This window comes from Mesocricetus auratus, unplaced genomic scaffold (assembly GCF_017639785.1).
Source record: "Mesocricetus auratus isolate SY011 unplaced genomic scaffold, BCM_Maur_2.0 Super-Scaffold_100020, whole genome shotgun sequence".
Classification (NCBI taxonomy): Eukaryota; Metazoa; Chordata; class Mammalia; order Rodentia; family Cricetidae; genus Mesocricetus; species Mesocricetus auratus.
Genome location: NW_024429201.1, coordinates 27495014 through 27508172, shown reverse-complemented (window position 1 = coordinate 27508172; position 13159 = coordinate 27495014). Strand labels below are relative to the sequence as shown.

Here is a 13159-nt window from a genome sequence, read left to right as displayed (position 1 = left end):
GGCTGGACATAGTAGGGCCTGCCTGGGAGCCTAGCATGGGACTGACGCAGAGTGAAGGCAAGTGTGGGACCAGCCTGGAGTATGTAAGAGCCTGTTGCAAAAAAGTAGGAAAGGAGTCTTAACCTTACACATTTAAACCACAGGTCCTCACAGGTAAGGCAATCCATATTATAAAACAAGGCATCAAGTCATTAGATATTCATTCATCTAACTATGCATGAGAATTTGTACTCATTCATGTTCACACAATGGAGATTTGGTCACCCACAAAAACAGTGCAAACTCTACCCAACTATCTCGGCAGCTGTTGGGTATCAGTTTCCTCCTAAAGTATTTCTTCCTGCAGGAAACTCCTAAAGCAGGAAAGTAAACAGCTCAAAATAGCTTCAGGAAGTCCCTGAAACAGATCAGATTCACTGGGCTCCTCCCTCTCAGAGGAAGCAATAAAAGCTGAGACTCCTCCCCACCAGACAGAAGGAAGCTAGGCAGCAAAGAAGACTCAGACTAGCTGAGCTTCAGAAAAGACTCTGAGACCAGACCTGGAAGAAGCAGAAACCAGCTGAGCTGCCTTGTAGAGGGTTAGAACGACCAAGGCACCTGGGAAGGGCACTCTCTAACCTGCTGAGCTGCCCAGAGGCTGTGCAGTGTGCCCCAGGTTTGCAGGCTTTTGTGTACCGTCACCCATGCTGGGGTGGGCATTGGCTATGAAGCTGTCTTTGAGTCATTTCTGCTCCTGTAAGTACCCATCAACCATACTCCCGTTAAGTAACCCCAACAAAACCCACAGGTTCACTAACTTGGACTCTGGCAGTATCCATACCTTGGTCTGTCATGAGACCCCTGCCTAGGGTGAATAGACCTGTGAGGAAAAGTTGTCACACAACACTAGCCTCATGTGACTATTTATAAAGCAAAAATGTACCATCATACTGAAAGGAATATTACATCATATAGTCTTATTATAAATTAGTAAATTGGCCTTTGAAACTGCATATACATATGTAGTTTTATATATAGAAAATCACATATATACATATATATATACATACACAAATACACATATGTATGCTATGGGATAATCCTTCTGTACACTGGAATATTTATTACTCTCACTGGTTAATAATAAAGCTGACTGGTCTATAACAAGGCAGGATAAAGTTCGATGGGACAATCAAATTTGAAGACTAGGATGAAGAAGGGTAGAGCTCAGAGAAACACCAGCAAGCTGCCCAAGATGCAAGATGACAGGTAAAGCCATGTGCCATGTAGCAATACATAGACTAATAGAAATAGGTTAATTTAGATGTAAGAGCTAGTTTAGTACTAAGCCTGAGCTATTGGCTGAGTATTTTGTAATTAATATAAGCTTCTGTATGTTTATTTGGGTATGGGTGGTCAGGACAGGAAAACTCTACCTCCGTTTACGTATATGTAATATCAAATCTTTTGGCTTTGTTTAATATTCCACAGATCCTAAGCTTGCCAAGACTACTACAAGACAACCTTCCTAGAAAACTTTTGAGATGCAGACTGCAACCTCCCCAGTTAGCTAGGTCATCACTATAACTAAACTCATGCTCTTATTTGTTAAACTGGCATAATTACTACCATTATTTAAATTTAAATGTATAAACTTGCAAAAATATTATAGCTTTCCTTTCTTATACTCTTGGTAATATTTTTTAAAATGGTCTTGGAAATTATCTAATTACAAGTGGTACAACCAGTACTTCCTGAAATGGTCACTAAAGACTTGTACATGCTTATGACACAAATCATATCACAATACCCAGTAAGCTGTGAATACAAAATCAAACCATAGCACACACATCTAAGTACATTTTTCTCCTAGTCTCCAAAGATAATTTTTTAAAATCTAATCCCAAGAGACATGAGTGTAATATACTTCATCATTATTAGTGAGATTTTGAGCCAGAAATATTTCACTAACAGTGAATGACTAAACAAATACATCTATGATCACAACCCCCAGGAAACAATTATTAGTAAGAGGATATGTAAATCTATAAAACAAATTAGAAGAATAAAAATTAAGTCTTGCAAACTAACACATGGTTTTTTGTTTTGGTGGTAGTGGTGGGGGTTCAGTTTGGTTTGGCCTTTGGAACAAGATCCAGTGATGTAGCCAAAACTGCCCTCAAAGATGTGGTCCTCCTGTCCCAGCCTCCAAAGTGTTGGGCCTGTACCACCACAGCCCACACATGAATTTATCTGTTACTCATATAAAGCAACATTGTTATTAAAAATCACTGGGAAGTGTCTTTCAGTAAACTTTAAAAGTGTCACTAAATTTTAGTTCATCATTGGATGCAGTATATACAGCATGGTAGTCAGACAAAATTATGGTTTGTCACCATAAATTCACACATTTAAATACTTGCTCCTTGTTGTCGGACTATCTGGGGAACCCTTTCCTGACAGAGTGTTGCTGGAGGAAATATGTTATTGGGGACAGGGTTCAAGGGTTTATAGCCTCACCTTACTTCCTGCTTGCTCTTTACTTCCTGTGTGGGTGAAAATGTGGTCAGCCAGCTTCCTGCTCCTGCTGCCATGCCATGCCTTCCCAACCACTGCAGACACTATCCTTCTAGAAATGTAATCTAAAATAAACCCTTTATTCCCTAAATTGCTTTTGGACATGGTACTTTATCACAGCAACAGAGAAGTAAATAATACATACAGACAGTGACATTTTAAGAGGATAGTTAATATTTCACCTTTGGGATGACAAGAACTACTTCCAAGAGGTTAATGTAGAAACAATACAGCTTTAGATGGCTTATGTTGTGTGAGTCTGCACCTGTGATCACAACTGTTTAGAAACTGAAACACGAGGGTCACTCAAGAGCCCGTGTGTTAGACCAGCTTGGGAAACAGCAAAACTTCAAAAGAAAAAGTGAATGGGCAAATTTTGTAACAAGTAAATTGTTCACTATATAATTTGATTGTATTTCTGATATGTTTATCTATCAGCAAACTGGATATGTACATGGGAAATATTCCTAAGGACTACTTGACTTTGAATTATGTGTATGCATGCACACGTTGTCTGTGGGGGTATACAAAGTAGCTGTGAGTACCCAGAGAGGTCAGAAGAGGGCAGCAGAGCCCCTGAAGCCGTGAGCCACCTGACCTGCGTGCTGAGAATCCAACTCTGATCCCAAGAAAGAATACCAGACACTCTTAACACCAGAAGCATTTCTTCAGTCCCACAGAAAATAGTTTTAATCCTCCTTAATAATGTATGTCATAAACAAAAGAATTTGCAATCCCTTTCCAAAAAAAAAAAAAGAAACCTATATATTCAAGATGCCAGAATGCAACAGAGACCCATGCCAAATACATTCTCTTTCTAGCTCTCTACTTCATTAAATTATAGATCAAAATTTATGGAAATAGTAGGTTAACCTTGAAGACATTTCGGGAAAATGACAGAAGCCAGTTATTAAAAAAAATACTGTTTGATTCTACCAGGGCACAATATGCCTCTAACAGTCAGATCCAGAGAGGCAGAAGGGAGTTGGTGGTTAGGAAGGTGAAACTCAGGAGCGTGCTTACACAGCAACGTAAACGAACTCAAGAGCACTGAATGATGACAAGTCTAGGATGGTTAAAAGAGTAAACCCTGTGTCACATGTATTTTACAACACTTTTTAAATTAAGTCAATACAAATGTATAAAAATAACATTTTTTTTCTTTTGGAGCTCAAGAGTTTTCATTTGTTTTAGTATATGATACTAAATAAATTTGCAGAGTTCACTTGGAAAACCTATCATTTGAAGGCACGAGGGGAAAAACAAAACAAGTCAAGTCAATTAAGTTGAGACATATTACATCATTTTATATACACACAGATGCTTTGAAACACCACATTTCTGGCTGTGAGTTGATAACTGAGGGAGCCAGGTGATAGGTACATAGAAATTCATTATATGTTTCTCTCTAGTGTTGTATGCTGGAATTTTTCATAATAAGATATTAAAAATAAAGATAACGAGGACTAGACTGGCTGCCTGTGCTTGGGTCTACAGCTGCGTTTTCCAACCCAGCAGCAGGAGCCAACTCTCCCTAGTCTCCTGCCCTACCTACGGGTCCAGGTAAACCAGGGCCCATTTCCAGACCGCCTGCCTGGACCTGGCCTGTGCCACTGAGGCTTCCATCCCGGCAGAGGCAGCAGGAGCCAAACTACCATAGTTTCCTGCTCCACCCACGGAACTAGGACTAGACTGGCTGCCAGTGCTCGGGGACTGCCACAGCGGCTTCCATCTCAGCCGCAGGAGCAAACTCACCCTAGCATCCTAGTCTCCTGCTCCACCCACGTGACAAAGACTATCAGGGCCTGTCTCCAGACTACTCTCCTGTGCCTGGGGTCTACCACTGGGGCTCCCATCCATCCCAGTGGGATCCAAAGCACCTCAGCATCCTAGTCCCTTTTTCCACCCATGAGACCAGGAAGTGGAGAGCTACCAGAACAGTGGACTTGCCGACACCCAACAGAAGGGAACCCTAGTCCCACACACATCAGTAGAGAAAGAGGCACCCTCTGGAACCCACTGCAAGAACGGATGGGAAGGAGACAATATAAAAACACAAGGAGCAACAGAAAGACCAATATGACACCGCCGGAGTCCAGAGACCCTACATCAACAAGACTGGAACACCCCAACACAAATGAACTAGAAGAGAATGACATAAAAAACAACTTCATGTAAATGATAGAGGCCCTCAAAGAGGATATGAGAAAATCCCTTAAGGAGATGGAAGAAAAAACAATCCATAACATGCAAGAAATGGAGCAAAAGACAAAACAAAAATTACAAGAAACAATTCAAACAGTGCAAGGGCTGAAATCTGAAATAGAAACAATAAAAAAAAAACCACAGTCTGAAGGAATGCTGGAAATAGAAAAGCTGGGAAAACAGTCAAGTACTACAGATGCAAGAATAACCAACAGAATACAAGAAATGAAAGAGAGAATCTCAGGTGTTGAAGATACACTAGGGGAATTAGTTTCATTGACCAAATAAAAATTTAAGTCCAACAAATCCCTAACACAAAATATCCAGGAAATATGGGACACCATGAAAAGACCAAACTTAAGAATAATAGGTATAGAAGAAGGTGAAGAAACCCACCTCAAAGGGCCAGAAAACATATTCAACAAAATAATAGAAGAAAATGTTCCCAACCTAATGAAAGACATGCCAATGAAAGTACAAGAAGCCTACAGAACACCAAATAGAGTGGACTAAAAAAAAAAAATCCCCTAGAAACATAATAATCAAGACCCCAAACATAAAGAATAAAGAAAGAATATTAAGAGCAGCTAGGGAAAAAGGCCAAGTTACATATAAAGGCAAACCTATCAGAATTACATCTGACGTCTCCATGGAAACTATGAAAGCCAGAAGGTCCTGGATAGATATTCTACCAACATTAAGAGACCACGGATGCCAGCCCAGACTGCTATACCCAGCAAAGCTTTCAATCACTATAGATGGAGAAAACAAGATATTCCATGACAAAACCAGATTTAAACAATACATATCCACTAACACAGCCCTACAGAAAATTCTGGAAGCAAAACTCCAACCCAAGGAAGTTAACTACTACCAGAAAAACATAGGAAATAGATAATCACCTTTTACCAACAGGCAAAAGAAAAAGTGGCGGGAATCCACATATAATTCCAACAACAACAACTATTACAAAACAAACAAGAATGAGCTATCAATGGTCATTAAATTCTCTCATTATTAATGGTCTTAACTCACCCATAAAAAGTCACAGGTTAACAGAATGGATTCGAAGACAGAATCCATCCTTCTGCTGCATACAAGAAATATACCTCAGCTTCAAAGACAGACGTTATTTCAGAGTAAAAGGTTGGGAAAAGATATTCCAATCAAATGGACCCAAGAAACAAGCGGGGGTAGCAATCCTAATATCTAACAAATTAGACTTTAAACTAAAATCAATCAAAAGAGATGAAGGAGGTCACTTCATACTCATCACAGGAGAAATCAACCAAGATGAAGTCTCAATTCTGAACATCTATGCCCCAAATACAAAACCATCCACATTCATAAAAGAAACATTACAAAAACTCAAAGCACATATAAAACCTCACATACTTGTAGTGGGAAACTTCAACACCCCACTCTCACCACTAGACAGGACCACAAGACAGAAACTTAACAAGGATATGAAGGACCTAATAGATGTTATGACCCAATTGGGTTTAAGAGACATCTACAGAACTCTCCATCCAAACACAAAAGAATATACCTTCTTCTGAGCTCCACACGGAACCTTCTCAAAAATCGACCACATACTTGGCAACATAGCAAACCTCAACAGGTACAAAAAATTGGAATAACTCCATGTATCTTATCAGATCATCATGCCTTAAAGGTAGAATTCAACAATAACACAAACCACAGAAACCCTGCAAACTTATGGAAATTGAATAATACACTATTATACCACTCCTGAGTCAAAGAAGAAATAAAAAAGAAATTAAAGACTTCCTAGAATTCAATGAGAATGAAGACACAACATATCCAAACTTATGGGACACTTTGAAAGCAGTGCTAAGAGGAAACTTCATAGCACTAAGTGTCCACATGAAGAAACTAGAAAATAGTCACACTAGAGAATTAACAGCACAACTGAAAGCTCTAGAAAAAAAGGAAGCAAACTCACCCCAGAGGAGGAAACGCCAAGAAATAATTAAATTGAGGGATGAAAAAATAAAGTAGAAACTAGGAAAACGATACAAAGAATCAATGTAACAAAGAGTTGGTTATTTGAGAAAATCAACAAGTTATCCAAACTTACCAAAAGGCAGAGTATGAACATGCAAATTAACAAAATCAGAAATGAAAAGGGAGACATAACAACGGATACTGGGGAAATCCAGAGAATCATCAAGTCATATTTTGAAAAGCTGTACTCCACAAAATTTGAAATTTAAAGGAAATGGACAATTTTCTGGATAAATATCACTTACCAAAATTAAATCAAGAACAGATAAGCAATTTAAATAGTCCTATAACACCTAAGGAAATAGAAGCAGTCATCAAAAGTCTCCCTACCATAAAAAGCCCAGGACCAGATGGCTTCAGTGCAGAATTTTACCAGAAATTCAAAGAACAGGTTATACCAATTCTCCTCAAAGTATTCCATGCAATAGAAGCAAAAGGATCTTTTGCCAAACTCTTTTTACAAGGCTTCAATAACATTGATACCCAAGCCACACAAAGACACTACTAAGAAAGAAAACTTCAGACCAATATCCCTCATGAACATTGATGCAAAAATACTCAATAAAATAATGGCAAATTGGATCCAAGAACACATCAGAAACCTCATCCACCATGATCAAGTAGGCTTCATTCCAGGAATGCAGGGATGGTTCAACATATGAAAATCCATCAATGTTTTCCACCATATAAACAAACTGAGAAACAAAAATCACATGATCATCTCACTAGATGCTGAAAAAGTCTTTGGAAAATCCAACACCCCTTCATAATAAAGGTCTTGGAGAGACCTGGGATAGTAGGTACATACCTAAACATCATAAAAGCTATATACAGCAAACCAACAGCCAACATCAAAATGAATGGAGAGAAACTCAAGGCAATTCCTCTAAGATCAGAAACAAGGCAAGGCTGTCCCCTCTCCCCATACCTCTTCAATATTGTACTTGAAATTCTAGCTAGAGCAATAAGACAACAAAAAGAGATCAAGGGGATACAAATTGGAAAGGAAGAGGTCAAACTTTCACTATTTGCAGATGATATGATAGTTTACACATAGTGACCCAAAAAACTCTACCAGGAACTCTTGCAACTGCTAAACACCTTCAACAACCTGGCAGGATACACGATCAACTCAAGAAAATCAGTAGCCCTACTATATACAGATGATAAAAGGGCTGAGAAAGAAATCAGAGAATCACCCTTTACAATTGTCACAAACAACATAAAATACCTGGGGGTAACGATAACTAAACAAGTGAAAGTCCTGTATAGCAAGAACTTTGAGTCTTTAAAGAAAGAAATTAAAGAAGACACCAGGAAATGGAAAGACCTCCCATGCTCTTGGATAGGCAGGATCAACATACTAAAAATGGCAATCTTGCTAAAAGCAATCTACAGATTCAGTGGAATCCCCATCAAAATACCGGTACATTTCTTCACAGACCTTGAAAGAACAATTCTCAACTTTATAAGGAAAAACAAAAGACCCAGGATAGACAAAACAACCCTGTACAATAAAGGACTATCCGGAGGCATCACCATCCCTGACTTCAAGCTCTATTGTAAAGCTATAGTGCTTGGTATCAGCACAAAAATAGACAGGTAGACCAATGGAATCGAATTGAACACCCCAATATTAACCCACACACCTATGAACACTTGATTTTTGACAAAGAAGCTAAAATTATACAATGGAAAAAAGAAAGCATCTTCAACAACTGGTGCTGGCATAGCTGGATGCTGGCATGTAGAAGACTGCAGGTATCTATCACCATGCACAAAACTTAAGCTCAAATGGATCAAAGACCTCAACATAAATTCAGTCACACTGAACCTCCTAGAAGAGAAAGTAGGTGGTACCCTCGAACAAATTGGTACAGGAGACTGCTTCCTGAACATAAGTCTAGTAGCACAGAAACTGAGATGAACAATTAATAAATGGGACCTCCTGAAACTGAGAAGATTTTCTAAGGCAAAGGACACAGTCAACAAAACAAAATGGCAGCCCACAGAATGGGAAAAGATATTCATCAACCCCATATTTGACAGAGGTCTGATTTCCAAAATATACAAAGAACTCAAGAATCTAGTTATAAAAACACCAAATGATCCAACTAAAAAGTGGGGTACAGAATTAAATAGAGAATTCTCAATAGAGGAGGCTAAAATGGCCAAGAGGCACATAAGAAAGTGCTCAACATCCTTAGCCATCAGGGAAATGAAAATCAAAACAACTCTGAGATACCATCTTACTCCTGTCAGAATGGCTAAAATCAAAAACACCAAAGACAGTTTATGAAGGAGAGGATGTGGAGAAAGGGGAACACTCCTCCACTGCTGATGGGAGTGTCAACTCATATAGCCACTATGGAAATCAGTATGGAGATTCCTCAGAAAAATGGGAATCAGCCTACCACAAGACCCAGCAATTCCACTCTTAGGCATATACCCAAAAGATGCACATTCATACAACAAGGAGGTCTGTTCCACCATGTTCATTGCAGCATTATTTGTAATAGCCAGAACCTGGAAGCAACCTAGATGCCCCTCAGCTGAAGAGTGGATGGAGAAAATTTGGTACATTTACACAATGGAGTACTACTCGACAGAAAAAAACAATGGAATCCTGAAATTTGAAGGTAAATGGATGGAACCTTAGAAGAAACCATCCTGAGTGAGGTAACCCAGTAACAAAAAGACAAACATGGCATGTACTCTCTCATATATGGATTGTAGACATAGAGCAAAGGATTACCAGCCTACAATCCACACCACCAGAGAAGCCAGGAAACAAGAAGGACCCTAAGAGAGACAGACATACATGGTCCCCAGAGAAGGACAAAGGGACAAGATCTCCTGAGCTAATTGGGAGCATGGGGGGAGGGGAGAGGGAGTTAGAAGAAAGAGAAGGGGAGAAGAGGAGGGGAGAGGAAGACAGGAGAGAGCAGGAAGATCGAGTCAGGGGAAGAATGGAGGAAAGCAAGAAAAGAGATACCATAATAGAGGGAGCCATTATAGTTTTAAACAGAAATCTGGCATTAGGGAAATGTTCAGAAATCCACAAGGATGACCCCAACTAACAATCTGAGCAATAGTGAAGAGGCTACCTTAAATGCCCTTCTCCGATAATGAGATAGGCAACTACCTTATATGCTATCCTAGAGCCTTCATCCAGTAGCTGATAGAAGCAGAAGCAGACACCCCAGCTAAACTGGAATCCAGTTGCAGAGAGGGAGGAGCGATGAGCATAGGAGAAAACCACAGAAACAGCTGACCTGAACAAGGGGGAGCTCATGGACCCCCAGACTGATAGCTGGGAAACCAGCACAGGACTGTTACAGACCCCCTGAATGAGGATGTCAGTTTGGAGGTCTGGCTAATCTATGAGGCCTCTGGTAGTCGAGCAGTATTTATCCCTAGTAAACTAATGGACTTTGAGAGCCCATTCCACTTAGATACTCTCTCAGCCTAGACACATGGGGGAGGGTCTAGGCCCTACTCCAAATGACATGAGAGACTTTGAAGATCCCCATGGAAGGCCTCACCCTCCCTGGGGAGCAGAAAGGGGATGAGATAGGGGTTGGTGAGGGGCAGGGGAGGAGGGGAGTGAGAGGGAACTGGACTGACAAGTAAAACTAGCTTGTTTCTAATTTAAATTTAAAAGCTATTAAGTACTCAAGAACAAAATTAATTAAGAAAAGGTATAAATAAAGTCAACTGTCCCATATAGGGGGCCGGCAAGTGCCCCTCAGGGTTTAAAGGTTTGTGATCCTTGCTGTTGTGATTCATGTCTGTAATCCCAGTTCAGGGGAAACAGGCAGACCTATTGGGAACTCATGGTTGTTTGAGTGGAAGCCAGACCCTGCAGCAGAGAAAGCCAGTCTGTACCACCAAGCCAGAGTGTGTGCAAGCAGAAGCCAGAATGCACCACCAAGTGAGGCCCTGTCTCAGACAAACAAGATTGTTGAATCACCAGGGGAGACGATTTGAGAACCAGTCAGAGCCTGGGTCAGGCAAATGACCCCAGAGAACCCATGGCTTCTTTCTGGCGACATTCTGGTCCACTAAGGACCTGCATCTCCCTGCTCAGTTCTAAATCATGGAAATCTGGCACAAGACATTCAGGTTTCTCAGATGCACACTGGAAGCTGAACCATGATGCAGAGAGCAAGAGCCTGAGCCACTCAAGAACCAACTGAAATGTCAGGAAGGGGGAACGGCCTCTAAAAAGACTGCAGGTAATGCTCAAAAAGCGTTTAGCAGAAAGCAACACCAATTGTATATATGGAAATAAAAGAGTGAATAATGCTTTTACTTTATTTTGGAATAGAATCAAAAGGAAAAATATTCTGCAATGTTTTCATGTCATTAAGACATTCCCAAACATACATCCCTTATTTTTCAGATTTGGGGGCTGGAGAGAGGTCTCAGGAGTTAGAGCACTGACTGCCCTTCCATAGGTCCTGAGTTCAATTCCAAGCAACCACATGGTGGCTCACAACCATCTATAATGAGATCTGGTGTCCTCTTCTGGCCAGCAGGCTTACATGCAGGCAGAACATTGGATACATAATAAACAAACAAACAAATAAATAAATCTTTTTTTTAAAAAAAGACATATATATTTCAGATTCACTGGTCTATACTTGATTTCAGGATTACTATTACTTTCTAGACGAAAATAGTGTCCTAAAAAAAAGTATTTGATGTAGCCAGTGTGGTCGCACAAGCCTGTGATCCCAGTACTTAGGAGAGAGGATGTCACTGCCATCTCTGACAACATATGAAGTTTCTCAAAACCAACAGGGAGAAAGAACAAACACTTATAATGTAAACATGTGGTTTGAAGCACCAGAGAAACATCTGTTTACATAGCAATAATTGATATTGTAAGGGTCCTTATCTATAAATTCATGAAGGTCACCTAAGGACTTTTCTAGATAACACTTCATTAACCAAATAATTATGAGTATATATAGCTGGAATAATAAAATGAACATCTGTTTTTAAATAATGCTTTTAATTTTATGCCTTTTGTAACCCTACTTTTACACCTTACTTCCGATTACTGAGGAGTTTTTTATAACAAAAATAAATAGCCCTCTGCTGAACATGAAAATAGGAATCCCTGTTGTAGCCAGGTGTGATGACAAATACCTGTGACCCATCATTTGGGAGACAGAGTGGAAGGACTTCTGTGAGTTTGAAGGCAGCCTGGGATACACAGAAAATACCAGGCTAGCTACGACACATACTAAGACCCCTTATCAAAACACAAAAACAAAGAAATGCTTTTTCCTGCTCTTACCTTGGCTGTTTTCCATTCCCAACCATCTCCTATCTGTTGTGAATGCTTGATGAACTCTGCACAATAATATTGGAAGCATTTTTCTCCAAAGAACTCATCTTCCATGTTAAGGAGAACTGCAATAGAAAAAGGAGACACTTAAGTGAGGACAAGACAATGGAAACTGTCCTCTGGGGCAGGTGTGAGAATGTTCTCTTTCCATATTCTTGCCCTGTCTTCCTTCGTGATTTAGACAAGAAAACCTAAAAGCCTACACTTATAACAGTTTCTATCTATGGAGCCTTCTTTGTTGGATTTTTGGTTGTTCAAGGGAGATTCTTGTCTGGTTTTCTTTTTGAATTACTGGGCATTTAACCCAGGGCCTCATACATGCTAAACATATATCCGACAAATTAATGGCTCATTCAACCAAACATTCTGGGATGTTGTTTGTTTTTATAATGACCAGGGTGGTGATGTTGGATGTAAGAAAAATCCTCACTGTGAATTTTACCTGATTCTAAGACAATGCTCTCTAACATGTTCCTCAGAACGCGTCTGCTTCTTACCTCAGCTCTTACACTGAAGTGTTACAGTGATGCACGGAGGCCAACTGCCCTTCACACTTAATTAGAAGGGTCAACCCTGCAGCAAGTGCTGCTGCAAAGCTTGAAATTGCTTTCCAAGGTATAAAGTTAATTAATTACTACTAGATCAAACTCACAAATGTGACATACCAAGAAATACATATTTGCTGTAGAAAGCTGTTCAAAACATAAAATATTGTTTACAGAAAGAATTCTAGCACATACAGAAAATGCCAGTTCATGTGGTTGAGGCCTCTCAATGAGAACAGTTAGATGTAACAAACACTCGTTGTTATTAGCTGTGAGCATCAAGAATATTGCTCCAGTAAGGCTGGAGACCCTAGGTTTGCAGTGACGTGCTCAGGAGTGCTCAGCTCCAGCAGAGAGAGGGTTTGTGATGCAAAGCTGCAGGTTGGCTGAGCTCATTCAGTTGCAGAGTGGAAGACAGAAGAGACACTGGTGGCCACAGGTCGGAAGTCAGGTTAGGCAGGAAAGA

The 13159-nt window shown here is 40.0% G+C and overlaps 1 protein-coding gene across 6 annotated transcripts in view; it reads right to left on the bottom strand.

Annotated features, from left to right (window-relative positions):
* Positions 1–13159, bottom strand: part of Atg10 (autophagy related 10) — a 285271-nt gene that overhangs the window by 255371 nt on the left and 16741 nt on the right. For all 6 annotated transcript variants that reach the window (XM_040729108.1, XM_021223407.2, XM_040729110.1 and 3 more), the window contains exon 2: positions 12098–12213. In XM_040729108.1, the coding sequence (XP_040585042.1) occupies positions 12098–12202 (105 nt within the window). In that variant the 5' untranslated portion in view covers positions 12203–12213. The remainder of the gene's footprint in view (positions 1–12097; positions 12214–13159) is intronic.